The sequence below is a fragment of the Sturnus vulgaris genome, chromosome 12 (genome assembly GCF_052056855.1).
Source record: "Sturnus vulgaris isolate bStuVul1 chromosome 12, bStuVul1.hap1, whole genome shotgun sequence".
Taxonomy (NCBI): Eukaryota; Metazoa; Chordata; class Aves; order Passeriformes; family Sturnidae; genus Sturnus; species Sturnus vulgaris.
The window spans coordinates 3,193,158-3,219,892 of NC_142254.1; the positions used below are offsets into that span (position 1 = coordinate 3,193,158).

The 26,735-nt window shown below is 46.2% G+C and overlaps 2 protein-coding genes across 4 annotated transcripts in view; one reads left to right on the top strand and one right to left on the bottom strand.

The window, feature by feature from the left end:
• LOC106856498 (transcription initiation factor TFIID subunit 4-like) overlaps window positions 1-5,006 on the top strand; it is a 145,795-nt gene extending 140,789 nt beyond the window's left edge. Inside the window, exon 15 of the mRNA XM_088171815.1 lies at window positions 3,300-5,006. Within this exon, the coding sequence (XP_088027941.1) occupies window positions 3,300-3,464 (165 nt within the window). The 3' untranslated portion in view covers window positions 3,465-5,006. The remainder of the gene's footprint in view (window positions 1-3,299) is intronic.
• Window positions 4,708-26,735, bottom strand: part of KCTD15 (potassium channel tetramerization domain containing 15) — a 46,044-nt gene continuing 24,016 nt past the window's right edge. For all 3 annotated transcript variants that reach the window (XM_088171817.1, XM_014881885.2, XM_088171816.1), the window contains exons 3-5: window positions 21,594-21,738; window positions 13,823-14,128; window positions 4,708-8,528 (exon numbers count right to left, since the gene is read on the bottom strand). In XM_088171817.1, the coding sequence (XP_088027943.1) occupies window positions 8,373-8,528; window positions 13,823-14,128; window positions 21,594-21,738 (607 nt within the window). In that variant the 3' untranslated portion in view covers window positions 4,708-8,372. The remainder of the gene's footprint in view (window positions 8,529-13,822; window positions 14,129-21,593; window positions 21,739-26,735) is intronic.

A 26,735-nucleotide genomic window follows, 5' to 3' on the forward strand; every position in this document is an offset into this window, starting at 1 on the left:
ATAGAGGAAAATCATGACAATAGCAAACAGGCTGAGAAAGGTGGCCCAAATCTTGTGTCACATCTGACATAAATTCAGAATGATTTCAAAGTGTGCCTACTGAACGAGTAACTCCTCTGATTCTTCTGCAGCCATAATTTCAAGCTAGGTAAGCTGCAGCAGCTGAATGAAGCTCGTCAGTGCAGCACTGTTATTTGGAGTGCTGTGAGCTCTATCCCCATCAGCTCAGGGGTGATTTTCCAGCAGGGAAGCTGTTCAGGCAGACAGGCTGTCACTGTCTCACTGCGGCTGGGATTACAGGTTAACCAAGAGCAGGGCACCGTGGCTGGGTTACAAATTCCCACCTGGGATTTTCCATGAATTGATTTTCCCTTCAGCCCTGGCTGGGAGCAGGAGCTGGGGGGAGTCCCAGGTGTTCCCCACCCCTGGAGCCCTGTAAGGAGAGCACAGAGAATTCTGTTTGCTCTGCCCTGTGCTGGGGGATTTGCAGCTGCCAGGTCCCAGGCAGTCCCCAGGGGTGTCACAAAAATGGGCTGAAGGGGCTTGAGAAGAAAAGCAGAGGCCAGCAGGGAAGGGGATAGGGAGTCACTGTAACTCATGCTTGGAATGTCTCAAAATGAAGAGGCAGAGAGTTCATACATAAATTACAAGGGTTTTTTTTGGTTTTTTCTGGTCTGGAATGTCTCAAGTTTTCCTGAAATTATAACTAGAAGTTCACTGGTACAAAATCTAGCACTGATGTATATTTGAGTGTGTGGGATTCAGGAATAGCTTGCATGTGTCAGGCCAGGAAATAAAGGAGGTAAACAATTTACAACCATTTATTCTTTTATTAGAGCTTTTATCTGTGTAACTCTGATTAGTTGCCATAGATACAGACAACACAGGGGCTTGTTTGGGTTGATGAAATATCTGTCATGCTGATAAAAAATGTGATTTTTCTTGAGAAAATTCTGAGTTACTTCAATTCCACTATTCTTGCCCCTATTTTTAACTATACTTGAATTCATGTATACAATTAAACAATTATGGCATTTAGTAGTCTGGTTTTTTATGTAACATCTGCAGAATAATTTTGAGTACAATGCAGTACCAAACAAACTGGTTTTTAATTTAAATTAGTGATCATATTGACACATACAAATTACTGTTCTGTCAGCTTACAGATGTGCTTCTGTATTTCTAAAATAATTGTTATGATTATTTTTCACCTTGTAAAACAACTCCAGAACATGACTGATGGGCTCATGAGTGGGGTTACAAATGTGCAGCTTGGTGCTGTGTTGTGGTGCTGCTCTTCCTATCTGAAGTTCAGTACCTCTAGTGATAAATGCAGTGAATGTGACTTGGCACATCTTAATTCCAGCTACTCTGTCCAAACTAGAAGAGCAGTTCCTTGCTGTAAATGTAACTCAACTGACTCAAGAAATAGTTTTATATGAAGATTTTTAATTTTTTTTAATTATGCAGCTTTTCTCTGACTGTTTGGTGAGTGTGTGTGGGATGCTCCCAGTCTGGAGTGCTATGGGCAGTGGCTTCCAAGGAGTTTAAGGTGGCCACGCTCATTACAAGTGTATTTGTCACAGGTCCTGTGCTCAGGATGAAGCTGAAATTAGTGCTGTGGGCAGGGGAGAGATGCACCATGGGGGAACAGAGAAGGAGGAGAAGTATTTTTTGAGTCAGTTTGATTTAAAATGAATTCACACACAGTGGTTTCTTAAGGACTTAGAGGCACAGCCCTGGCAGAGTTGGGTGCATGGTCAGTGCAGTGAGAGGCAGTCAAGGTGTTCCAAGAGACAGGAAGAGTTTAAATGAATTTGTTTCTTTTAGGAATGCAAAATGTTTCTTGGGTTAAGGTGTGAACTCGAAGCACTGCTGAATCCATGGATTATGCACTGGGCATGTCTGGCTTCAGCATGGATGAGCAGCCCTTGCAGCTGCATTTCCTGTGAGCACTGAGGTTCAGTGCTCAATCAGTTCATGAACAAAAACTGCTCCATACTGGAGCACAATCCCTCAGCTCCAATGCTCTGGGTGCCCAAAGGTTGTGGGTTTGTCCCTCTGTTCCCTGCAAGCTGAGCCACATTGATTGCACTCCATGAAGCCTTTTGTGTTTGTGGTGACAGAACAGGATTTGCCCCAGTGCTGCGTCCAATAAGCAGGTATGGCAGAAATAACGTGAATGGTGCAGATCTGCAAGGACAGAGGGAAACAGTGCCATGCCTTGCTCTCAGCAGACCATATGTGTGTCCCCTACAACCTTTCAGTAGTGAAATCACCCTTAACTGTATTCTTAATGTCTGGAGTCAAGATCCTAGAATAAGTATTTCCTGGGGAAAGGAAGGTAGGTTCCAGCAGCAGTAAGTAAATTTGGGATATTAAAAGCATTGAAAATTTTACCAGATGTCTTAGAGGTTTGAAAAATAGCTTAAATCTTTTCAGAGATTAATACCTATTTTTCTAAGTTAGAACACTTTATTTTGCTACAAACCAATTGGAATTAATAAAAACAATGGACTCCTATGGATGAAAAAACAACTGAACATGTGTGTGCATCAGGTTTCAGTTTGAACTTCAGGAGACTGCAGGGGCTGTAATTATGTCATTTCTTTTTCTAAATATTCAGATCACAGCGTTCTCAGGCCCAGTTTAAGAATTTTCTCTCTATATACAAAGCCAGGATGAGGTATTCAATAATTCAATACCAATGAACCAATTAAAAAAATACATAATTATTGAACATAGCTGTCGAAACAAGTATACTTGTTTATCATCACACAATGTCTGAGTCTTTGTGATTTTTCCATTTAATTTTTTTGTTTGCTCAGTATCTCCCCACACTGAGCCCTTCTCTTCAGCAGACCCAGAGGAGAGAACTGAGGGTCCCTGTGGGGACTCCCAATATGCCACTCACCTGTTCCCAGTCCTGGGATGAGCAGCAGGATTGTGCAAACATTTGATGTATTAATGCCCTTACCTGCTGAAAATCGTTTTGTTCTTAAAAGGCTCCTGAATTTAAACTGGTCAAATACATCCACAGTGAACATAACTGTAGCAGGATGTTTTTCTCCTGAGTTGTAAGTGAGCAAGGTTTAGCCTCACGTGCTTGCAAGTTAACTCGGTGAGACTCAGAACAGAAAAAAAAAAAAATAATAATAGTAAAGAAAGCCCTCATGTGATGTGTTCAGAATGAGGCTCCTGATGATCCATTGAAGCTGTTTAAAAGGATGCAGCAGCTGCAGCCCTGGGAGCAGAAGCCTTGGCTGCTGCAGACTCAGCTGTGCTGTGTTCTCTTGCAGGGCGTGGGGCTGTGTGGGGGCAGCCAGGGGCTGGGCACAGCCTCCCCCAGGCAGTACCCCCGGCAGAAAATAACACGAGTGAACCTCAGGGACTTCATCTTCTACATGGAACAGGAGCGAGAAATGAGCCATTCCCTCCTGCTCTACCGAGCTCTGCTTAAATAAAGCCAACACTTGTACTGATTGCTCCACAGAAGCTCAACTTGCTTTGAAAGCTGTCATTTTAATGTGCCTTCTATTTTTTTCAGAAGTCAATGTTCCAGTAATTTTGTTTTGTAAAATTGTCAGACACATGCAATAAATTCCCTTTATGTATAAAAAAAAATATATATATATATAAAAACCACAAAAAAATGTGCAAAAGGTTTTGAAATGTTAACTCCATAAATAAAATCAACATTGAGGTCTTGCTCCATTTGGCCATTTTAGGTAAGGCTGAAGTAGCTGGTGTTGAAGTTACACAAATGCAATGGCTCACCTAAACCATCTCCTGGCCAGGCCTGGGACGGGTTCACAGGAGTGGGTCCCAGCCTTGGTGTTCACTGAGTGTTCACTCCTGGTGCTGGGCTTGTTTTGTTTTCAGTTTACTAGCACAGTCTCACTAACCACAGTGATACCTGTTGCTATTTAACTTAGTTGTAATGGCAATTTTTTGCACAGGCAAGAGACTAGCCACTGCACACTCCCACAAATTTTATGTATTTAGGATTTGTGCTTTTACTGCACAGCTCATTTCCTGAACCATTTGCTGAACCAAATCTTAATTGTATGAAATCTGTGTGCAGGGTCTCAGCTGAGTTACCTTGACTTGCTTCCAGTTGTTTTCTAAATCTCATCAACCTTTTGCGCATTTGTAGCAGCTGGTTAGTAACAAGATTCAAAGTTGGGTTTTATTTTCTAAAAAAAAAAATGTTAATTTATTTATTGCAAAGAGTATGGTTTAATGGTGGTTTTAAAAGAGAATATTGTTCAGTAAAGATTTTAGAGTATTCTATATGGATTTTTAAAGTCGCTGTAAAGGATTTTGGGGGCCGGGAGAGCAGGTGAGCCCTGGCAGAGCCACCTGGAGTGAGGACACCTGGACAGCTGGACCAAGGCCCCCAGCTCCTGCACAGGCTCGTGGCTTGGAGCACGAGGAGCAGCTGTAAGTACCTAAAGGTGGGGGATGAATTTCAAATGCTTTGCTGAGTTTGGGCCCACAGGGAAGCCGAGCAGTCGGCGTGAGCCTGAGACAGGGGATCCAGTGGGGCACGGGCTGTGCTGCAGAGCTCACAGTGGCACCGTGGAAAGGAGACTTTTGCTTATTTATCTTCTCCATTTTTACTATGTTATGCTTGCCACTTTTTGGAGGCAGTATTTTTTTTGATGGGAAACCATAGCGAAAGCACAAATAGAACTATTTGTCCAATAGTTTTAAAAACAAAGGTTTTAATTATTTTTTAAGGTTTATGAAAAGCAGAAGAAAATTTATACTGCTGCTATTTAGCCAAAAGATTATTCATAAGGTATTTAAGGCCAGGAAGTGTAAAGTTATGTTTTAAATGTATTGATAATTTGTACATATTGTTTATAAAGGCCTTGTGTTTATTAGAGTTACGTTATTTTGATGATTTCTGTACATACTGGTAAATACCCCCAATTTGTGTGAAAACATACTCCCTTATTTGTACTTATTTTGTAAAGAAATAAAACAATTTACTAAAGTAACACATCGAGTGACATACAGTATTAATTTATCAAACATGAATTTCACATTGTCTTGTAGTTCTTAAGCACTGGTCAGAAAACATTTTGCATTAAAATATTAACAGAATACCCACAAACAAATATTAAAACCAAATACTTCCATGTTTTGTTGTGCTGATTCTTATCCTTTGTGAAACATCTAATAAAATTGTCAACAAAGCTCGGTGCCATCAGTACAGAGAATGGATGCACCCAGCAGTGGCTGAGCGAGGACAAGCACAACACAAACATTCCCTCTGTGCCTGCCACTGGAGCTGTGACAGCCTGGACACAAAGTGCTCGTGGAGCCTCGTGCTGCCCAAGCACGGGGCCAGTGCTCAGCAACAGCAAAATCAGAACAGTTTTTGCTCGATGGAATCAGGTGAAAAACCAGGCTGTGCTTTGCTTCTTGGCCTTGGCCACGCAAACGTGAGCTGGCTGCACACCACGGGTGCTGTAAAACATCCTAGTGATGCTGAGCAGTGTTCTTCATTAAGTTATGTTGCTGTGGTTTAAGGCCAGAAGTAAATATTCAAATCGGTTTTTGCTGATATTGATGCCTAAAAATATAGGGAAATAAGTAAAAAATACATAAATGAAACTGTAATAATCTTTAAATAAGTGACCTGAAGTTACTAACTAAAAGAACATGTCCTAGCTTAACTTTTTTTTTTTTTAAAGGCATATTTCTTCTAAGAAAGTGATTGTTTCCACATGTCTTCCTTGCCTTTGTGCTGTTTTGCAGTCAATGCTGTGATGTCATGGTTTAAACTTTCCATCTCAAGTTCACATTTAACTCGGCTGGTGCAGCCTGGAACCCCTTCCAATGCCACCTCAGCAAAGCTGCCCCAACTACAGGAGCTGCTTTATTGAGCCATAAAAAAATACAGTAAACACCAAACTGAGGAAAAACCAACCAAGCAACCAACCACAAATACTTCCAACGTTCCACAGATGTGTAAAAGCACCATCCCAGTCTGCTCTCCCCAGAGCTGCCTGGGGAGAGCACCAGGGGCAGGAGCAGCCCCCAGGATGGAATATCACCTTTATTCCCTGGGGCAGCCCCTGGGATGGAATATCACCTTTATTCCCTGGAGAAGCCCCTGGGATGGGATATCACCTTTATTCCCTGGAGAAGCCCCTGGAATGGAATATCACCTTTATTCCCTGGCTGAGAGGTAAGAACTGGACAGGGTGTGCTGCCACAAGTGCTCAGCTCACCCCGTGCAGGAGGGCAGGGCAGGAGTGGATACAGGATACAGGATAAAAACAAGAACCTGAATGGACCTGAAGGATACTTTGGACTTAAAGGTATGAAAATAATAAATAAAACAATTCTATCTTTTTGTAAGACATGGCTACATCAAGCTGAATGGAGCAAAGGGCTGGAAAAGACACAATCAAAAATTCTCACCTCTTTCAAACAACATGGGAGATACAGTGAGTGTTCCACCCTACGTGCTTGTTTTTGTTCATTTACTTTACAGAAATGTTTATGGCATGAAGTACTGTATAAGAAATGTGCATACACAAATACATGACAATTATACATTAAGTTCTTTACAATATTAAATGTATAATATACAATTCTACAGATATCTTACATACAAAGGTGAATGTTGTGCCACATATTTAAATATGGCAATGCCTAGCAACTTTAGAATGTCGTACAAGTATAAAACCACAAAATAAAATAACTTTACAACTCTTAAAGTAGACAGATTTGCTCAACTGTTCTGCTAAGGTAGCAGGCCAAGTGGCCAGGATTGCCATTAGAGATTTCTGAGTTGGGTGACCAAGGTGAGACAACCTGCAGAGGTCTGATTTTCCATGGACAGGTATCCAGCCCTTTTCCAAAAATTAGACCCCTGCCTAGATTTTACCTTGGATAGTCAGTACAGCTCATTGCTTTTGAAAATACTAGTCTTAAACATGACTTTTAAATTTTGCCTGATTGCAATCAATTTGCATTAAGAACTGCTGACCACTGAATACTCTGTCCTTTGTTCCATATGGCCATATTTATGCATCTAAAAAGAGTTTAATTAAAATTCAGCATCTACAACAGTATTCTATAAATTAATGTGGGAGAAACTAAATTGTGATTAACACACGAATTAGTGATTGAGGACCCAATCATGCTAAACACCAATAAACAGGATTTAGCAGAATGCTATTTATAGCCTTGCACCTGCAAGCATGGTGCTGTCTCCTGAGTTAGAAAGCCCTGTGAGTCAGTGCCAGGTCCTGGCAGAAGCAGGACCCTCCTGCAGACCCCTGACTTCATTACAGAGAAGGTTACATAGAGAGAGGGCAGCTACAGAATTTTAATAATAATTTAAAATAAAAAAAACAATTTAAACTGAAGGCAGCCTGCTTTCATCTGGCAGTGGCAATACAGGGTTTTAACAACTCTTTGCAAGAATTCCAGATCCATGAAGAGCGGGCTTGTCCAAAATTCTTAAATTTTCCTGTTAAATGTGGGCTTCTAACATGGTTAGTGAATGATTAACAAGGGCTGGCTTTCTTGGTAGAACTACATTTCTTTGATGATGCAAAACTTCACAGCTGCTGTGTCAAAACAAGATTGGCTTTGAAAGAGCAACAGCTCCATGTGGGATATGTGACCCTCGTGTGATGGTGGATGGCATTTTACTTTGTGCTTCCAGATCCTACTGCTGCAAATATTGCCATAAGTGGGCTGTCTAATTTCTTGTCACTCGTTTTGTTTGGTTTGTGGGGGGTTAAGTACTGAGCACCAGTGACTGTGGATCAGTCCTTTCCTGCTTCTGGATCCTGTTCACAGAGAGAGACCTCAGCTGGCAATGAAGTATAAAAATAAGCCATTTGCTCATGTGGGTGAGTACAATCACCAGGTGACCGTGATGCTGGGGGTGTGAAGCATGTCTGATATGGAGGGGGAGCAGTCAGGGAAGGTTCTCAGTGCAGTTTTTAGGGTTCTTCCTCCCGCAGACACCCCCGTCCCCGCAGCGCAGCTCTGGGGTGTCCCTGGGCTCCTGCTGGTCTGTTCCACTGCTCCCATGGCTCCTGCTGCACAAGTCCAGTCCAGGGCCAGGGTTTCTGCAGCTTTGCCTGTTCCACACCACTGCTCATCAGCCCAAAGTCCATCCCAGCCCTGCCATGCTGAGTGTGCTCAGGAACTCCACCGTGAACAGCAGGTGTTCCAAACGCATTCCATGGCTGGCTATGTGACAGGTAGTTTCAGAATACCACTAATTGGCAACATAAAGTCCAAATCTGTTTGCTAATACTGTTTGCAAATCCTTAGTGTTTCACATAAGGGACTATTAAACACTTCTATGGTTACAAAGGGGGCACGGGGAGGGTCTAGTCCAGGGGCTCCTGTTTTATTCTGATTGTTGGGGTGGCTTGTGGTCGTCTGTCTTCACGACACAGCACGTATTCGCTGAACTGGGAGGAATCCACCCCACCACCACAGGAAGCTGCCACGTTAAATCCCTTCTGAAATAATCTTTCGAGCACCTGCAATGTGGAGGGAAAGAATCAAATTAATATTTAGCGAATTTTAGTGATAAAAGCATTCAGAAGCACCAGATGTAAATGATGGATTTAGTCTTTTGAGTCCTCGTTGAATGAATATTATTCAGCTATAATTCTATAACTTATTGTTAAATGACTATACTGTGATTAAAGTCTCGCTCTCAGCAAACCTCTGTAGAAAACAAAAATTAATCAAAGAATTACTCTGCACTCTGCAGAGCAGCTTAGTACATTATATAGTAAAATACTGGACTGTGGTGATATTGATACTCTCATTCCTTATAGAAAGCAACATCACGTTTAAGTTCTAATAAAAAGTGCCAATTATTCATAGTAATATGAACAGTCTGAGAGAGAAGGGGGCTGAGCAGCTCTTCCTTGGCAGATGAAAATGTATTAGGAGTTCGAATGACACATCCACCAGATCTTCGTGGCAATCACAGCTGTTTGCCCTCGCTGGAAGGGAGCAAAGCATGGCAGGGACAGGATGCAGAGCCAGGCCATGGACAACAGGGAAATGTTCTGCCCAAGAAAGAGGTTAATCTGTACTGCCCAAATACATATTTTCTCTTTCTCCTCCTAAAGAAAAGTTGGTGCGATTTAGATGCATGAATTTAAGGAACCCAGAGGCAACTTTAATTTCTGTGCCTGTCACACAGCACATTTCCCCAGGATATACTGGCCCTGGCACTGGGATCAGGGCCGTTTTTCACATGGTGAGTGTGTTGAAATTCAGCTTCCCAGCAGAGCAGGACACACCAGGCTTTTCCAGAGTCAGGTGAGGGCAGATGCCAGATCCACCTTGGGCAGATCACAGTGCAGGACCCACTCAGGCTCTCCTGGGCAGTCCTGGAAGAATGGTTGCTGTGTTTTCCTCTACTGATAAATGCAAGGAGCAAGGAGCAGCCTGAGCTGTTCTCCAAGAGCCTCACCCCAAGTGTGGCTCCCACTGTGGCAGCACGAGGAACAGGGAAGTGACTCCATGGTTTATTAAACCCTGGAGGATCTTGGTCACAGCAGTCCCGTGTGACATCTCTCTGTATCCACAGCAACCTGGACCAAGCCCTTTACACACTTGTTCTTCATCCTAGACAAGTGTCTGAGCAGTATCTCCACCTCCAGAGGCAGCTCGAGCTTTGCTGGGCTGAGGTTCCAGAAGTTTGGTCTGTGTTCAGTGTCCCTGTGAGCAGGCAGTGCTGCCACCAGAGCACTGCCCTCACCCTGACCCACCGTGCATTTCTCAGTGCCCCACTTCTGCCTGAGTGTGGGCTTGGCTCTTTGCAGAAACAGGATTCTGGAAGGACAGCTGTGTGCAGGGTGCTGTCCTAGTGCACTGCAAACCATGGCAGCAGCATTTGCTGGCTCTAATCCCTTCCATCCCTCCTTAGGGGCTGCCTGTGCTGTCCAGCTGCATTTAATCCAGGGTTTGGCTTTTCAGGGGTAACTAAAATGTTTTACTCTTGCTACCCTGGCTCTAAGGACAGGCAAAGGAAAGAGGCAGAGCTTTGCCTAAGTCATGCACAGTCTGCTTAAAATCAACTTGCCTGAGGAGTTCTGCCTGGCCCTGGGACACAGGGACTTAACATTCTCAGAAAGTCACATCTGCCAAATCTCCCTGACTTTTGCCCTGATTTTACATGCTCTACACTGCAAGGAAGTAGTAGAACTGAAAGATCAAAAAAGCACACCAGAGTACGGAAGTGAAATGAAGTGGGAGAGAAGAAAAGAAGAGGCAGGAGAGTGGGTTAATAAAATACATTTAAGACAGAGAATGCAAGCTTTCATCCCTCTCATCCAGCCAGGCTGTATGGGGCCTGCAGGACAGGAATGGGGGGCAGACACCAGCACTGCTCCTCCTCAGAGAGGAGGGCAGGAGGAGTCTGAGAGGGAAGGAGGAATAAGACACCAGCAGGCTGCTGTTTCACAGGCTGGAATATATCCTGCCTGTATCATGATCACTGCTCCTAGCCCTGACAGGAAGGTGAGAGACAACCCAGCCATGAAAGGAGGCTTCTTCCACTGAACTGGATAGTGGAACAGAGGATTGACAGGTAAGATTTCTGAGAGATGGGACTTCAAAATCCTTGCTAAAAAGTTTTTAAAATCAATTTGCTTCTAAGACAAAACAAGCAGGGGGGTGCCCTTGGCTTGCCTCAGACCAAAGCCATGGAAAGCTGGATGTTACCACAGGATTCTTTTACACTGGATGTTACCACAGGATTCTTTTACACTGGATGTTAACACAGGATTGTTCTTCCCTGAGCCTCTCTGTGCAATCACCCAGCCCAGACAGACATTGCAGCTCAGAGCACCACACACCCAACAAAGCCATTCATTTCTGCCCAGAACCTGAGCAAAAGCTCCTTCCTTCTGCTGGAAGGACCAGACTGCAGGCTACAGTCTGCCATTAAAAACCTTGGGATCATCCATTTTCCCGGCAAGAAACAGAACAGGCCAAATCCTGGGATCAATGCTGAGGATGTTTAAATCCTGCAGTTTTAAAAGTCACCTGGATGAGGATGAGCTCAGGTCTAGGGAGAAAGGCTCCTTTCAGTGCTTCTGTGCATGAGACTAAGCAGCATTTTGAACATGGACAGGTTGAAATTCCATTTAATTTGACTCTATGCACATTCTTTCTTGTGAAGGTAAGATACAGACGGGGGAAAGCAGTGCTCTGCTACTTTGCTGAAAATCTCCAAAGAGAAGATGCCAAAAACTGAGCATGAGCTGTGACTCTCTCATGTACAGGGACACATGCACATTATTAAACAGAGGATTTGTGCTCAGATTTAATATGTGCTGTCTTCCAATATTCCACGCACATCTGATTTTGTTGGAAGGTTTTCCAAATGGAAACCTGACCCTTTCACATTTAAATTTTGCAGAATATTAACAAATACATTCTTCATGATGAAGACAATGTTCAACATTCACAAGTATCACAGAACTTTCTCTAAGGTACCTTCATGATTCCCGTCAGAACCTATTACGAGGAGTGGAAAAAACCTATACATAATTACAAATGGGTGTAAAATTAAGAGTTACTGTATTTTTTTGCCTATTAGGTGTTGATGTTGTCTTATATGCACAATTCTAGATATAAAGCATGCAATGAAAATATTTTTCAAATATAGAAGAGAATGTATAAATATTGCAATTGTGCTACCAAATACACAGAGCACAGGGAGCCAGAAGTAATGTATCACCTCAGCAAACAGCAGACAGGCTTCTGTGCTGTTCTTTGGGATTCTTTGCAAGCAATTCTGCTCTTCCCACCACCACCCATCTTCCTTAACTCTGTGCATTTGCCTCACTGTACTTCCAACTTCTGACTTAATATTGTTCTGCCAAAAAAATCTTTGGAGGGGGAAGAGCAGTGCCTGTGTGCTGACCAGAGCTCATCAGAGCCAATACTAATTAGCTGCTGATTTCATCAGCCTTTGGTCTCAGAAATGCATCATTTTCCAGAAAGTGTTTGAAAACACTTTCTATTAATTATATAGTAAAGTGATGTAACTTAGTAAAATGATGTAATCTAACAGTATTACTTACACTGTAACTCTTTTACGGAAATTTTTTCCACAACATGAACTTGAAAAGAGACCCTTTGATTCTGTCTGAATTTTGACTGAATTCAAAACACATTCAAATAGTAACAGTAATTAGTGTTCAGCTTTTACTACACATGAATCCCACGAGTTACAGCACTGGATAAAAGAGATCTGAGTGCTCATCCATGTGGGCACCCAGAGCTCTGCCAGGCACTGCTGAGCTGGTCCCTGTGACCCTTCATGGTTCCAGTCCCTGTAATTCCCTCTGTGATCTAACAGGGTCCCATGGACACCTGGGACACAAATGCTGTTCCCCTACCCACTTACCTGAGCTGAACTGCTCCTCTCCTCCCAGCACAGCAATGGAGAACCCCCCCTGTCCCCTGCCAGCCAGGGAGCAGCCTCTGACCACCCCAAACCCTGCCCAACACACCCCAGACCCTCCCAAACACACCCCAAACCCTGCCCTACACACCCCAAACCCTGCCAAACACACCCCAAACCCTCCCAAACACACCCCAAACCCTGCCAAGTGTCAAACTGCCAAGGACTGTGCAGAATTAACCACAGCCTGGTGAAGTTCAACCAAGTACCCCATTGGGGAATGGTGAACCAAACCCACCCAGTTTTGGGCTGGTTTCAGCCCAGGGTGTGTGAGAGCAGGGTGCACAGGGGGGTCACTGTTACCTGCACATACCCAGGTGCAGATGTGCCCTGGCAGGACACAGGGTGCACTGATGGGAGCACCCACACGGGCACAGCAGCTCCAGGCTCTTGTCCTCCCTGCCCAGCCAGCCCTGCTGTGGGTTTTGCCACAGGGGTTTATCAGGGCAACCTGGGCATTTCCCAGAGCCCAGTGCACACCTGCAGCCACAGCCCACCTGCACAGGAGGGCCACACTCCCCTGCAGGCTGATTTCCCTCCCAGAACTCGAGTATTTGCAGCGTGTTCCAAAGGAATAAACAGGAAAACCAAGAGCTCTGTTAATGGAAGGCCAAGCCCAGGACATGGCTGTTCCTCCCCACAGCAGAGCTCTGCTGCAGCCCTGGGCATCCCTGACAATGGCCCTGCTGGCCCAAGGCTGCTGCCTCAACACAGACCACCTATTTATTCCTGCTGCCATCCCCCTATCTGTCCAGTTATCTTCTTTTGTTTCATATGTTTAATTTTAAACCTAATGTCAAAACTCTGAGTATAAAATGAAATACATTTTTGTTTAAAATACTCTGGGCAATTTTTATAGAACATCCTTTTGAAAAAAAAAAAGTGCAGAGATCAATTTTTTTAAGTCCATCCCGCAGGCACCATCATTTAATTATGAGTGAGACATAAATTATGCATTTACACATTGTTGCATTTTCTATAAAATGGTGTGGAGATTTTTTTTGTAGTTTTTGGAACTCTCTCTTTCTTCCTAGAGGCACTTTGGAGGAAAAAAAAAACTGCCAAAGGCTATACATTGATGAAAAAAATTAGCATTTATCAGTATAACACCATTATGAGGCCAGCATGGCACTAACGTACACAAAATCTAAATGTATTTTTCTGCTTAGACTTAGGAAAACCTGAAAGACTGTGATCTCACCAGGCAGAAAAATGTTTCCTTGCAGTATAAGCACTGAAAGTAATTGGGCAGAAGCAAATAATTTGCATATAATTGAACAAGACGTAGTAAAAAAGCACCCCAGACACATGAGGCAGCACAAAAGGCCATTCATTCATTACCTGCACGGAGTTCAACCTGCAGTATCCATTCAAGGGAAACCTGATAACGTGGGTGGGGTCCTGGTTCCAGCCCGCGTTCACAGAGTTGCACATGACATCCCCGGTCTCTGGGAAGATCTCTTCTATCAAAGCCTTCTCTCCACTCAATGCAATCCTCTCCCCCAGATCTGGAGTCACTCTTACAACCAAGCAGTCACAAGGCTGGAAATGTTTCCTTTGTTCTTTCTCTTGTTTCCATCGCTCAAGTTCCTTAATCATTGGCTGCAGCTGGTAATACTTTGCTTCTTCATATAAAAGATTAAAGTCCTGGGAAAAAAAAAGAGAAAAGAGAGAAGGAGAGAGAGAAACTAGAAATGCTTATAGTTCTCTTTTAAAAATGAGTATTGTTCCTGTTTGACCTACTTAGGCTTATGTATTGTCAGCAAGAGAGCAAAGGCAACAGGTACCCAGGTACTCACACCTCCACAGAAAACCACAGTGCTGGTGTTCAATCTGCCTGAGCTGCTGACTGAGAAGTTCCCATTGCACTGAATTCTTTCATTTATTATCCCACAAGCTCAATGCCAGAAGGCTTGACTCTTGGATTAAGAAATCAAAATAGCTGGTTGCAATAAACAAAGCTTCCTGATGTAAGAGAAGATGTTCCAGGCCCTGATCTCCAGTGAGAGAGCTCTGATCTCACAGCAGATCTCGGGCTTCCCCTCTCACACACGCTAGAGATGGAGATGTCAGTTCAGCTTCACTTCTCACCTGTCTTTGCCGAGCTGAAATTCAGCTACAGCAGCTGAGCTGTGCCTGCAGTTGATGACTATTCATGTATTTAAAATGTGCTTTGGAGCCCTGTAAATGACAAGGAGGCAGTGGCCATCCTGCTCAGCTCTGTGCTCCAGTGGCTGAACAGAAGCAGCTCTTCCCTGCCATTTCTCCATCACTTCACCTGGGCTTTGGGCACTTCCAATTCCCAACTGGATCCAATTCCCAGCTCAGTGATCGTTTCATCGAATTCTGACACATCTTCCCACCTCAGCAGAAATCTGTGAGAGTGCAGGGAGGCAAAGGGTGTGAGCATCCCCAGAGCCCAGGAGCTGCTGAGCCCCCTGTGCCTGCTCCGGCCTCCCAGGGGAAGAGCAGCAACAAAACTCAGGTTCCTCCCTGCAAAGCCCTGGCTTTGCTCCCCTGGCTCTTTACACATGCAAACGCTGCCCACAGGTGCTCCTGTGGGCTGTGCTGGAGGACAGCACCTGAGACAAAGGCAGTTCTGCACCAGTGAAATGAAAAATAAAATGAAATTACAAGAAAAGACTGAAATGACTGAAATTATTTGGACTGGGAAGAATGATATGACAAGAAGCAATCAAGAAATGGGCACCAAAATGACATGAAAAATAACGGGTGTGCTGCTGCCCCAGGACTCGGGGAGGAAGGGGAATCAAAGGCCAGTGAACACGCAGCACAAAAAGGTGCCACTCTTCAGAGTGGTTTGGAATTAACCTGTAAAATCTCCTGCTGCAGGGTATTACTGAACCAAAGCAGTTAGCTCTGCTCAAATTTGGCAGCACAGACCCACCGGTGGTGGAGGTGCTCCTTCACCCTGGGCTGCCTGGAGACACATGAATATTCACAGCGACAGGGCAAGGTGATCCACTCACAAAAGGGACATCCAACCCTTTACAGCTCTTTGATGTCTGCCAGGGTTGGGACAATGTGCACAGGCTAAGGGAGAAAAAAGGACTGGAGGATAAGAGGAGCAGAGAGGAAGCAGGATCAGAGCAAGTGGGAAGAAATGAGGGCAACAAACACTCTCACGGGACAGCCTGAAGATGGAAAACAAGAGAAGATTAAAGAAGAAATCATGCAGAGAGCATGCTGCAAACAACCAACGGCCAGTGCTGGCAACAGGCCAGACAGAGAGGTGGGGAGGCTGCTGCACCACCTGGGCTCAGGTGAGACAGCATCAGCCCCAAAGCCTTGTGCTCTGATGGAAGGTATTCCCACCAACCATTACTGCTTTTCTCTGTTCACCAGGGATGCTCCCTGGCTACTGCACAGGGGATCAGTTTAAACCTACAGGGATTAGTGGCCTAAATTAGGAAAAAAAAATCATTCTGAAATCTCTGTGCAGGACACTGAATCAGCACAGTCTAACACCTAACTGTGTTCACTACAGAGGTGTGTGCAGTGGCCTGCCAAAAGTTCACTTGCCAGCATTGCTGGTGCCATGGATTGCTTTTTCAAGCAAGGAAACATGCAATGCTATGGAAAAATGTAATGGTGTAGAGTGAACAGGAGCATCCAGTATTTCTGAAGGCAATGGAAAGTCATCTGCTGTTTTCTGTAGGTCCTGAAAAACCAGTTTTATAGTATATGGGTTGATGGACACTATAAAATAGGTTATTGTTTGTAAAATCAATCAAGTGAATCAGTGCTAAGAAAACTCAACAGTAAAACCTGGAAGAGATGGTACAGTGACAGAAAGAACAGTCCTTCATTTCTGAGAGCACAGAGCAGTACAGTGCTCCTGAGGCTGGATGCAGAGTCCAAGACATTACAGAACCTCTGACTGCCTTCTCTGGCTTTGGACCAGCCTGACAGGATCCTGAACCACAGCACTTCAATGGTCCTGCACCCTCGGGTCACAACAGCAATGCCAAAAACCAAGCAAAACCAGGATCACACCACCCCTACTTCTCCCACAGCCAACTCAGCCCATCCCATCAACTGCAGCTTTGTAGTGACCCTTGATAGCTGTCCTTTGCCCTAAAATGAACAGGATCAATTTTACATTCTCACATTCCGACACTGTTTTGTGAGAAGAAAACCTGCTTTCAAATGGAACAGCTCTTCCATTGCTGCTCCCAGAGTGACAGAGGCACCCTTGAGGTGTCTGTGTGGGCATCAGGGCTGTGCTGGAGCATCCCTTGGGATGGGATCAGTGCTCTGGGGGACAAGGTGGGCACTGCTACAGCAGCCTGGGCTGAGCCAGGCTGTTTGGGCTGGTCCCTAAAGTCAGACTCTCATGCCTGTGTCTATTCCACACTTGGGCTGAGCACAAATATGGGAAGGGCTGTGCACCTGAAGAAGGGCCCTGTAGCAAACCCTGGGAACTGAGGTGTGCTGGTGCCAGGAGGTGATGCCAGGGAATCAGGGCACCTACTGTCACTGCCAATAAGGGGAATTTGTTGTGCTGTAGCACAGTAACAAGTGGAGGGAATTAAAAAGTGTCTTCTGCAGGCAAGAGAAATTCACTGCTGTCCACTGTGGCAGTGCTGGGAAGGGACACCTTGTGTGACCCCACAGCCACCAGCAGCAAAGGCTGTGCTCTGCTCCTCTGATGGGACATTTGGCCTCTCTGCAGGGAGGGACTGGGGCATCCTGAGGGAATCTGAGTGTGTTTAAGGAGGGAAGAGGATTTCACAAACCCAGGGATACAGAATGAGTGGCTCACAGCACGGGGGTCCAGTTCTCTAAATCCTGTGCTTGGGCAGGGTCATGGGCTCTGCACACCAAGCCCACAATCTTTTCCTTCAGGTTTCATACACTGTTCAGAATTCTGTCTGTGACCAGACTGGGAGAGCCCAGCTCAGGACTATCTGCAATAATCATTATTAGGATGCCCAGGTAATACTGGCACAGGTATTTCTACCCTTGCACTGTAGATATCAAATCCTACCCTGAAGATTTACTGAAGTTTAATATGAAATGTAAAGCAGAAGAATTAAACCCACCAGAGCTCTCGCCAGGGAGGTGCCACAGGAGCTGCATGAAAACACTTCCATTCTGTTTGATAAGTTATCAGAAGCAGATGCAGACATGAATCTTCCCAGCCCCATCCAGGAGAGGCACAGGATCTCCCTGGAACAGGCAGGGAGCAGCCACAGTGGCCAAGGACACAGAGGTTGACTGAAACTCAACCCCAGAGCACAGCACTGTCCCACAGCAGCACGGATCCCTGCACATGGACACTGCACCCTCTCCACAGGCTCCAGCCTGGTGGCAGGGCAGCTCTGAGCAGCAGGCAGCACTCCACAGCAGATTTTGTACAATGCCCAGGAATTCCTTGTCCTGCAAGATTAATACATCTCCCATTTCTCACAAGCATCATTTCCCTGTGCTCCCAGCTCCCTAACAGCAGTACCAGAGCCAAGCACTGTGACAGACAGTGCAGCTGCTTCTGTTTAGCCCAGGAACATTTTACTCCAAAAGTCATCCCCACCCCCAGTGGCAGTCACAAGCAGGGTGCTCTGATAGCCTGAAAGGGGAGATAGACAGTACAGCCTTTAATTTTTCTGTAAAGTACCACAAAAAGCCTTTATAGCTACCATGAGCCTTCAGCCTCCTGTGGCTGCAGCAGGAACTGGTGGGGAGTTCTGCCAGGTCACTGGAGAAGGGGAGCAGAGAGGCAGGTGGGATGCACACAGCCTCTCTCCAGCCACAGCTTCTGGCCTGCATCTCATGGGAAACATAAACAGAGCTTTCAAAGATGCAGCCTTTTGCCTTTCACAAAATAATTCAGCAGAAAAGATTTTTTTTTTTGTGGTGGATTTCAAGTGGGCTGAGCTCTGCAGTCACCTCTGCCAAGGGTGACATTTTCCTGGGAGGAGATGGGAGGTGTGACCCCAGGCCAGGGGTGCTGCTGTTTCCATGGCAGTGCCAGAGGAGGGGACAGATCTGCTGCCCAGGCAGAGACTGGGACCCTGTGTCCCACAGACCTGATGCTGTTCTCTCTGTACCAAAGACATCCTTTATGTTTGTACCTAATGTTGACTCCTGAACAGGCTGGAATGGTTCTTTCTGTCCGTTTTTCACTTGTTATTCTTTATTATATGGAACAACAAACTGTCACCCTAACTCAATGTTTCTTTTATATTTTTAGTGCTGTGAAGATCTGACTCCTGGCTATGAAAGAAAGTTGCTCACTTCCACAATGACAACTGCACCCTTTCCTGAGGTCAATTTGTGAAGACTTTAGATGCAAGCACACAAATTTAGTAACTGTATTAATAAATTAGAGTGGTGGCCTTGTCACTGTGGTGCTACAGGTGATCTCTGTAATCCACACAAAACTCAGATGTCCTGTGCCTTAGTGCTCCTCCCCTCTCTGAGAGGGAGTGACAACACACCCATTGCCTGTGTGCATTTCTGTTTGATGCTCTCTGAGCAGGGAGTGTCTCCAACAAGAGGCACAAGAGCTCCATTTTCGCGTGCAGTTAGGCATTGGTGTGTGCTGCTCATGATGTGCTGGGGAAGCCCCAGTGACTGCAGGCGAGGTCTGGCAGGAATTGCAGCTCCTGTGGCAGGGCTGGGGGTGCTGGCCCCAGGCTCTGCTCACCACAGCATCACCAGTGATTCTGGTCCTGGGACAGGACCCAGAGCAGGCACAGGGAGCTGGAGCAGCTCCAGGCCAGGCACCATCAGCAGCCTGGCATGGGCTGGCTGCAGAGCAGAACCCAAACACTCACACTCATCCTCAGCACACTCCATGTGGCCTAAAATCCCCCAAACCCAGGGAACTTACAGGAACCATAAGAGTGCTACCTTCAGCACGAAGACCTGGGAGACACTTTCAAGTTCTGGCTTAGTAGTAGTTGCAAGTGTAATTAATATTCACTGTAAACACACCGCTCAGACTTGATAATAAAGAATCACTAGCCTAGGAACACACACCCCACTTTCTCTGCATTTCAGTGTTAACTTAATCTGAAAACAACACTGAAGTAGCAAACACAATAATGCTGGTGTGGTACTAACATTCCAAACTTTCCAAAATAACCATCTGAGCAGCAATTCAAGTTGAAAAGCAACTTGGCTAAACCTTGAGGCTAATAAACTGCTTGATTAAATTAAGGGGTAAAAACTAATAAATATTCAAAACACTTGATAATGCTTTGTTTGACATAAAGAACATTTAATGCAAGTCTCACTGGAAAAGCTGTCAGGTTTTATACCTTAAATAGAGTTTTGCATTTAGAAACACCGAGTGATTCCATTTGCTGCCTTTGATTATTGTCTTCTGTCACTTTAATCATGCTGGCAAAATTACACGATTTCTGTGAAGTTAAATCCGTTTACAGTGCAGTTTTAATACAGCTTTACAGAGCATTCTTCTATGCATTTTGATTTAGTTACTCCCTACCTAGCAATGCTTTGCTTTGTTCTTGAGCCCTCATTAGCCTGGGGTTTGCTCTGAAGCTCTCCCAGGGAGGAACTGAATAAAATACAGTTAACCCTGTGCAAAGGGATGCTCTGGAGCAGGGGCCTGAGCTGGGCACAGCTCCCTGAGCCTCTCCAGCCCTGCCAGGGCTCGCTGCACAGACAAGTCCTTGGCACCCATGGGCACCCTCCCCTCCAGGCTCAGCCAAATCCTGCTGGCTCTGTTGCTGAGCACCTCAAATCTGGATGCTGGTCGAGGCCATGACCAGCTCAAACCACCTCTCTCTTCTCTCCTGCCCTCTCTTCTCACACCTTGTCCCACTGGATTGTCCTAAAGCATCCCTCCTGCACCTCTCCCACTTCTCCATCCACCCCCTTTCCCTGATCCACCTTACAACCCCGGGGCTGGGCTGTAGCCTCACTGCTACACACAGGCTTTCTCTCATTTCTCCACAGGGTTTTCTCCCACCCAGCCCTCACTTCTCTGGCTCCCCCCACATCTCACAGCTTCCCCAGCCCATGTGTCCCTCACCAGGAACACCAGTGCTCAGCCCTTCTGGGCTGGAGCTCAAACCCAGGACTGCCAGAACCTCGCCCTGCCTTGGGACAGCTGTGAGCTGCAGACCCTCCCAGTGGGGTCAGACCTGATGGTCCTCCTGACTCAGGTGAGAATGGCTCAGCTGGCAGCACCAGGACCAGTTCTACTGCAAAGCAAGAGCCACCAGCACAGCTCTGCACTCAGCCACTGACACAGTCACCTTGTGGCCCAGCCAGTGCAGCAAAGTGAAATGGCATTTCAGAGAAAGCAGGAGCTTCCCTTCCTACCAATGCTCTGCATCCTCTAACTGAGCACATCCCCATCTGCAATCCCAATTTATTCATCATTTCATCCTGGAATTGGTGCTTTTGTTGAATCTTGTCATCTACAGTTTGGACACTTTTGTCTTCTAATTTTCCTACATAAGGGTGACAATGTTGGAAGTTTCGTAAGTGCAAAGGCAAACAAACAAGGCTAAAAGGAGAGCCTTTAAACAATCAAAGAAACAACCAGCACCATGACTTCACCCAACACATGTCCTGCTCCTTAAAAAGCCCTCACTCAATTCCATCTCCCAAGAATATTTTGACATTAACTGTGAGCATATTACTTCCTGATATCCAAGTATCTGCCTTGGTTCTGTCTAACACAAATGAGCTTGTTTAAGGGTTTCTTTTTTGTACCAACAAGAAAAAAATTTACACAGTTCAAGTCCTCTGCATATCAAATCTAAAACATTCCTTTCAGATTCTGAGCATTAAACCCTGCCAAATGCAAGCTGCTGATGTTGCTTCTTAATTGTTGTTATACCCTGATAAATAAGCTAAAAATGTGAGAAAATACAATTAGTTTAGAAAAACTGAAACAGCTTCATCGTTTAACTTTTCTTGGTATCCATGACAACCATTGGTCCATTTATTAAATAATAGCATCCCTGGTGTAATACACAAGTACTAAAAATCCTAACAAATAAACAGCAACATTTAGTTAAGTCTGTTTAGGTCAAGCACACAAACCAACCTGCACCAAAACAAATGACAGAACAGGAGGAAAAAACAGATTGCAGACTATAGCTTTCCTTACCTTAAAGTCATCTGGGAGCAGTAGCTTAGATGTCCTTAGGAAGCTTAATATATATCTGAAAATTTCCCCATCTCGATCAATGAAATAATGTTGTTTTAAACTGTCCAAGACAATAGGCTCTGTGCCATTAAACAGACGACTTATTCTGAAATAAAAGAAGAGAAAAAGAAATGAGCAAAAGAGACAAAATCTCATTACAGCCTTGGGGCTTAAGAACAACCAATTGAGGTGCATCAATTCAATGTGCATAAGGTAATGCAGGATGTTAATTTGGTGACAAACACATGCAGAGGGCAGGGAGGGTGCCCTGGGTGTGGGCAGTGGGATTGCCCTGGCACCCAGCACGTGCTGTCCTCAGCCAGGAAAGCACCCTGGAACACTCAGCCATGGCTGGCACAGTGATTTTGGTGAGAACACGAGTCCCTGGCTGTCAGACATCCCTGCTCACCATCATCACTCCAGGGTGGGTTCCTGCCACGAGCTCACCTCCAGCTCGGCTGTCATCTGCTCAGACACATCCAAGCCTTTCTGTGCTGCACGAGAGGCTGCCCAGGCACTGGGATGGGCTGCATGGACCTGCCAGTGTCCATCCAGGGCAGGATGGTTTGGAAAAGCAGAAACCAATGCCACGCAGCCCTTACAGCCTGTGGGACCACAGGGTCACCACCAGCAGTCCTGGGGATGAGCCTGGCAGGGGGAGAGCACCACGGCAAATCTTTTGTGAGAAAAAAAAAGCGGGAGCAAGAGCTGTGAGATGGGGGATCAGCTGATTGCAGGCCCAAAGGACCACATCAGCTACACCACCCCAGGTTTTTCAAGTCCCAAGGAGCTTGCTCCGCAGAGAGCAAAGCAGGAATCTGCCTGGCTGCCACTCCTCCAGCCTCTCCCTTCCAAATGCCTGGCTCCTCTCACAATGCTTTGTCTTCCCATGAGAAATAACCCAGCTGAATATATGTTCTTGAAAGGGAAAACGCAGGAGACAGACAGCAACGACCTATTAAGTAATTGAGTCCATCTCTCTGACAGGGCAGCATTGTTCCCAACTGCAGAGTGGCTCGTCTTTCAAAGTCAAGTCTTAAATAATCCTGCCAGGGAAGACTCCCCCATTTCCCAGAGAGGCCATCCCACAGCTGGCTGGGTTTCACTATCGAGCCACCCCTTCCAATGGCCCGTGAAATCCCCTCTGAGACCAGGGCAGGGCTTTCCCCTTCCCTGGAAAACAAGCTCATCAAACCCTGCTGCAGGCAGTGTCCAGCACTGCTGCCCAATGCTGCAGCCACAGCCCTGCTGCCTCCCTCCTCCTCCTCCTCCTCCTCCTCCTCCTCCTCCTCCTCCTCCTCCCAGCACCACCAGCCCAGCCCAGCAGCGTGGGGAGAGTCTGGAAGTGATGCCAGTGCCCATCCAGGTGCTGGGAAGGGGCACCTTTGCTGCCCCTCTGCCCTGCTGGGCTGTGCCCTGGGCCCTGGCCCACAGCTGCACCTTGCTCTGATCTTCTAACTTACTAATATCGTTGTGAATTTATTCATGCGCCGTTTATAGCTAAATAAAATGTGGAAATATTAAATAAAACTGGTCTTAGTACGTCTCCACTGAATTCTGCAAAAAAACCTTTCTGCCCTCTTAATTAAGGAAGCTCCAGGTTTTAATGCCTGTTCTCGTGGCCATGCCACAGTACAGCTAGTCTGGGTTACTTGTGAGAATAACCAAGTGCTCTCCTCTCCTAAACCCTAATTATAATATTTACTGTTTTCTCCAACCTCCAGCATTCCTACAGCATCAGAGAATATCACCCAGATCACCTGGCAACTTCAATTTATACAATCACAAGGTTCAGTAAGACTCCTGTAATTCACTGTGTTCTTTTTTGTTGTTATTTTAAGGCCATTTGCCCAAAACAGTTAAATATACTGCTTTGTACAGAGTTACATTTTATTCCAGCAACCAGACAGTTAATTTATTTCCTTTGGCAGTGTGCTGTGCTGGGATGCACTGAAAGCAGAGGAAGCACTGGATAGCTTAAGGTTCAGTACATACATTTACTGAGTAAATTTGCATGGCTATTGGAAGTTTTGAGATCTTACATCTAAAGAAGCTGAGCTGTGGCTGAACCCTGCTCTCCTGTGCTGCCCTTTCTCTGTGCAGCCTGCAGAAGCAAAGCTGCTCAGCTCTGTAAGGGCACGGGGGAAGGTTTGCCAACAACGACAGGGTGCAGAGAAGACAGGGTACAAAATTTTAATGGGCCACTCTTTAATGTAGTAAAGCATTTTTTTGGTAATGAAAACAAAACATGAATTTTGAGGCTCCACTTTGTGGAGTGCCCTGAGCTGTATTTCTTCACCAGCAAAATTACTGCTGGGGAAAGAAACTCACAGAGTGTTGAAAGACTTAACTGCCACCCCAAAAACAGAGTGATGAATAGTTTAAGGATTTATTTGACATTTTAGGGGGCTGCTATGTTCCAAGAACTAAGTTCACTGCAGCATGTTGTAATGCTGCATGTGGAAAGTGCTCCCGCTTCTCCCATCTCCCAGCTTGAACCACACCTGGGAAAAGTCCTCTGGAAAATGCAATGCTGTGAGAGCACAAAACGAGCTCACACAGCAGCTTCAAAGGGACTCCTGGAAGGATTCCTCACCATGTGTGAAGCCGTGAGAAGAGCACAGTGAGCAGGAGCAGCTCCATGCTCTGCACTGGGACATAGAGCTCTCCATGGATGGGTCTTTGGTGGCCAGAACAAAACTCCTCACACGGGAGCAGAGAAGCAAAATGCACTCAGGGGGTCAGAGAGCTGGCAAGGCAGCAAGAGCAGGGGGACAGGAAGGGCTTTGCACTGCACAGGCTTGACAGAGACACTGTGTGCCCCGAGTTAAAATCATGGGGAGCTGCTGCAGCTCAGACTGGGCAGTAGTCACCCTGAAAATGGTTGTTTTTATGAGTGGTCATGGCAACCAGTACTGGGGACAAATCAGTTAATGGCATTTTCAGGAGGCACTTGCTTACAGGAATGGCACTTGCAGTGATGCCTGTGGAGAGGCAGGAGGCACAGGGAAAGGGAGACAAGGCACCAAGAGCTGCACTGGATCCTACAGCAAAGGGCAAGCCTGAACAATGAGCACTGCTTCAGCATTCCCACCTTTCTGCAAGAAATGCTTCACTTTCTAACTTAGAAACACCTGTATAATCCGTGTCCAGTATTTAATTCCATCCGGGGAGCAGACTGAGCCAGGACTGACTCCAGCAGTTACAAGCCTAAGGATGCCAAGTGTGTCTCTCCATTGCCTCCACTGCCCTGGCCAGCCCTGCCATGCTCACCCCCCCTGCCCAGGGCACACATCCTCCCAGCTGCCTCTTCCTCCTCCCAGCTGCCTCATCCTCCTCCCAGCCGTGTGCCCGTCCCACCTGCCTGCTCACTGCCCTGCAGTGCTCCCAGCCAGCCCCCCAAGGTCCCTGTCCTCTGGTGTCCAGCTCCAGCCTGGCACCTCCAGCCCTGCCTCTCCCAAGAGCCAGCACACAACCTGTTGATCCCATTCCTGCTGTTCCTTTGTGCTTCTCTTGTTCCTGCTAAAGGCTTTTACATTTTCAATAATGTTTCGCCAAAACGCCGAGGGGTGTTTCTAGCTTTGTACCAATTTTACTATGATATTAAGATCTTCTTTTATTAGATTAAAAACAAACAACAAAAGACAGCCAACCCACAAGGACAAGAGTGCCAGTAAATTCTTTTCTTAGTTTCTTGGGCAAGGAAAGAAGCTGTGCTGCCCATCCCCTAACCCTGGTGGCCAATCCTGCAGGCTGAGGCAGCAGCACAGAGGGGCTGCAGGGCAGGAAGTGCAGCCCCACAGCAGAGCTCAGGACACACCACCTCCTCCATCAACTCTCCCAGCCCCCTTTCAGAAGCACACTGGGCTTCTGGCACCCCCAGCTCCCTCCAGAGCACCTCTGGTCTCCCCAAAGGTCAGCACTGAGCACAGCTGTGGCTCTGCACATCACACACAGCTGTGAGGAGGTTCATGGCACTTTGGGACAGACACGTTTTTGGGGTGGAGCACTTTGTTCTTTGGTTTGGGCCAGTTTAGCCATTTTCTTGACACCTTTATTTTGAACAGAAAATAAAAGTTCTTTCCTGATAAATCTGGTTTCAGAGGTCTCAAGAGGAGCACCCAGTATTGTGGGAGCTGTGAGACAACCAGCAGCTGGGGCTGTGGGACCACGAGGCCCCCAGACCCCCCAGGTCCCCCTGCTGTGGGGCCACTGTGCTCCTGCTGTCCCCTGTGCACTGGTGTGGCCAGCACAGTGACACAGTGTAAGCAGAACTCTCTATCACAATATTGCACTAAAAGTATTAATTTAAGTAATTACGTGATTAATATTTAACTGTTCAGTGATATTTTTGTCATTCATAATTTAGCTGTTTACATTTATTAAAAATTGATTTTGTAGACACTTTTTCTGCCCAATGTCAAATCAGCAGGGAACACACATTTCAGCAAACTGTCATTAAAATGTGTCTCTTCCCTAATTTCGTGGGAGGACAGGGGAAGGAGGGAGAAATGCCTGTCTGTGGGTCCTGCAAGCAGCTGGTGGGTCTGTGCTGCAGCCAGAGTCCTCCCTGCTGAACGTGCCCCTCCTGCCCTGCACATGTCCCTGTGCTGCACAGGGCTCCCAGCTGCTCCTGCCTTTTGGGCCTGGCTGTGGGAAATGGCACAGAGAGGGAGAAGAGGCTGATTAGAGGTGGGACACTGAGCATGACCTCAAACTGCCCTGCAGGACACGGCAGCAAAGCATCCCTGGTATAGCAGAGTCCAGCCACTGCTGAGCACAAACAGTGCTGCTTATCTCTGAAATACTTGCTCAAGGTGGGTAGGACAGATACTGTTATCTGCTTGGAAGAGAAAAAATGCCATGAATTGGAGCAGAGGTGCTCGACAGGCCTTACAGTGTGCCTGGCAGTGCTGCTCACATAGCTGTGTCTGTCAGGAGCCTGCTGCTTGTCCCGTCACAGGGCAGACACTGCTGGCAAAGCCTTCCTGAAAGCCTCTGCAGTGCCTGTGCCAGGAGCCAGCTCTCTGCTGGCACTGCCACAGCCCAGCTGAAGCAGCACAGCCTGAGTGGGCAGTGGACAGTGCTGTCAGCCCTTCCCAG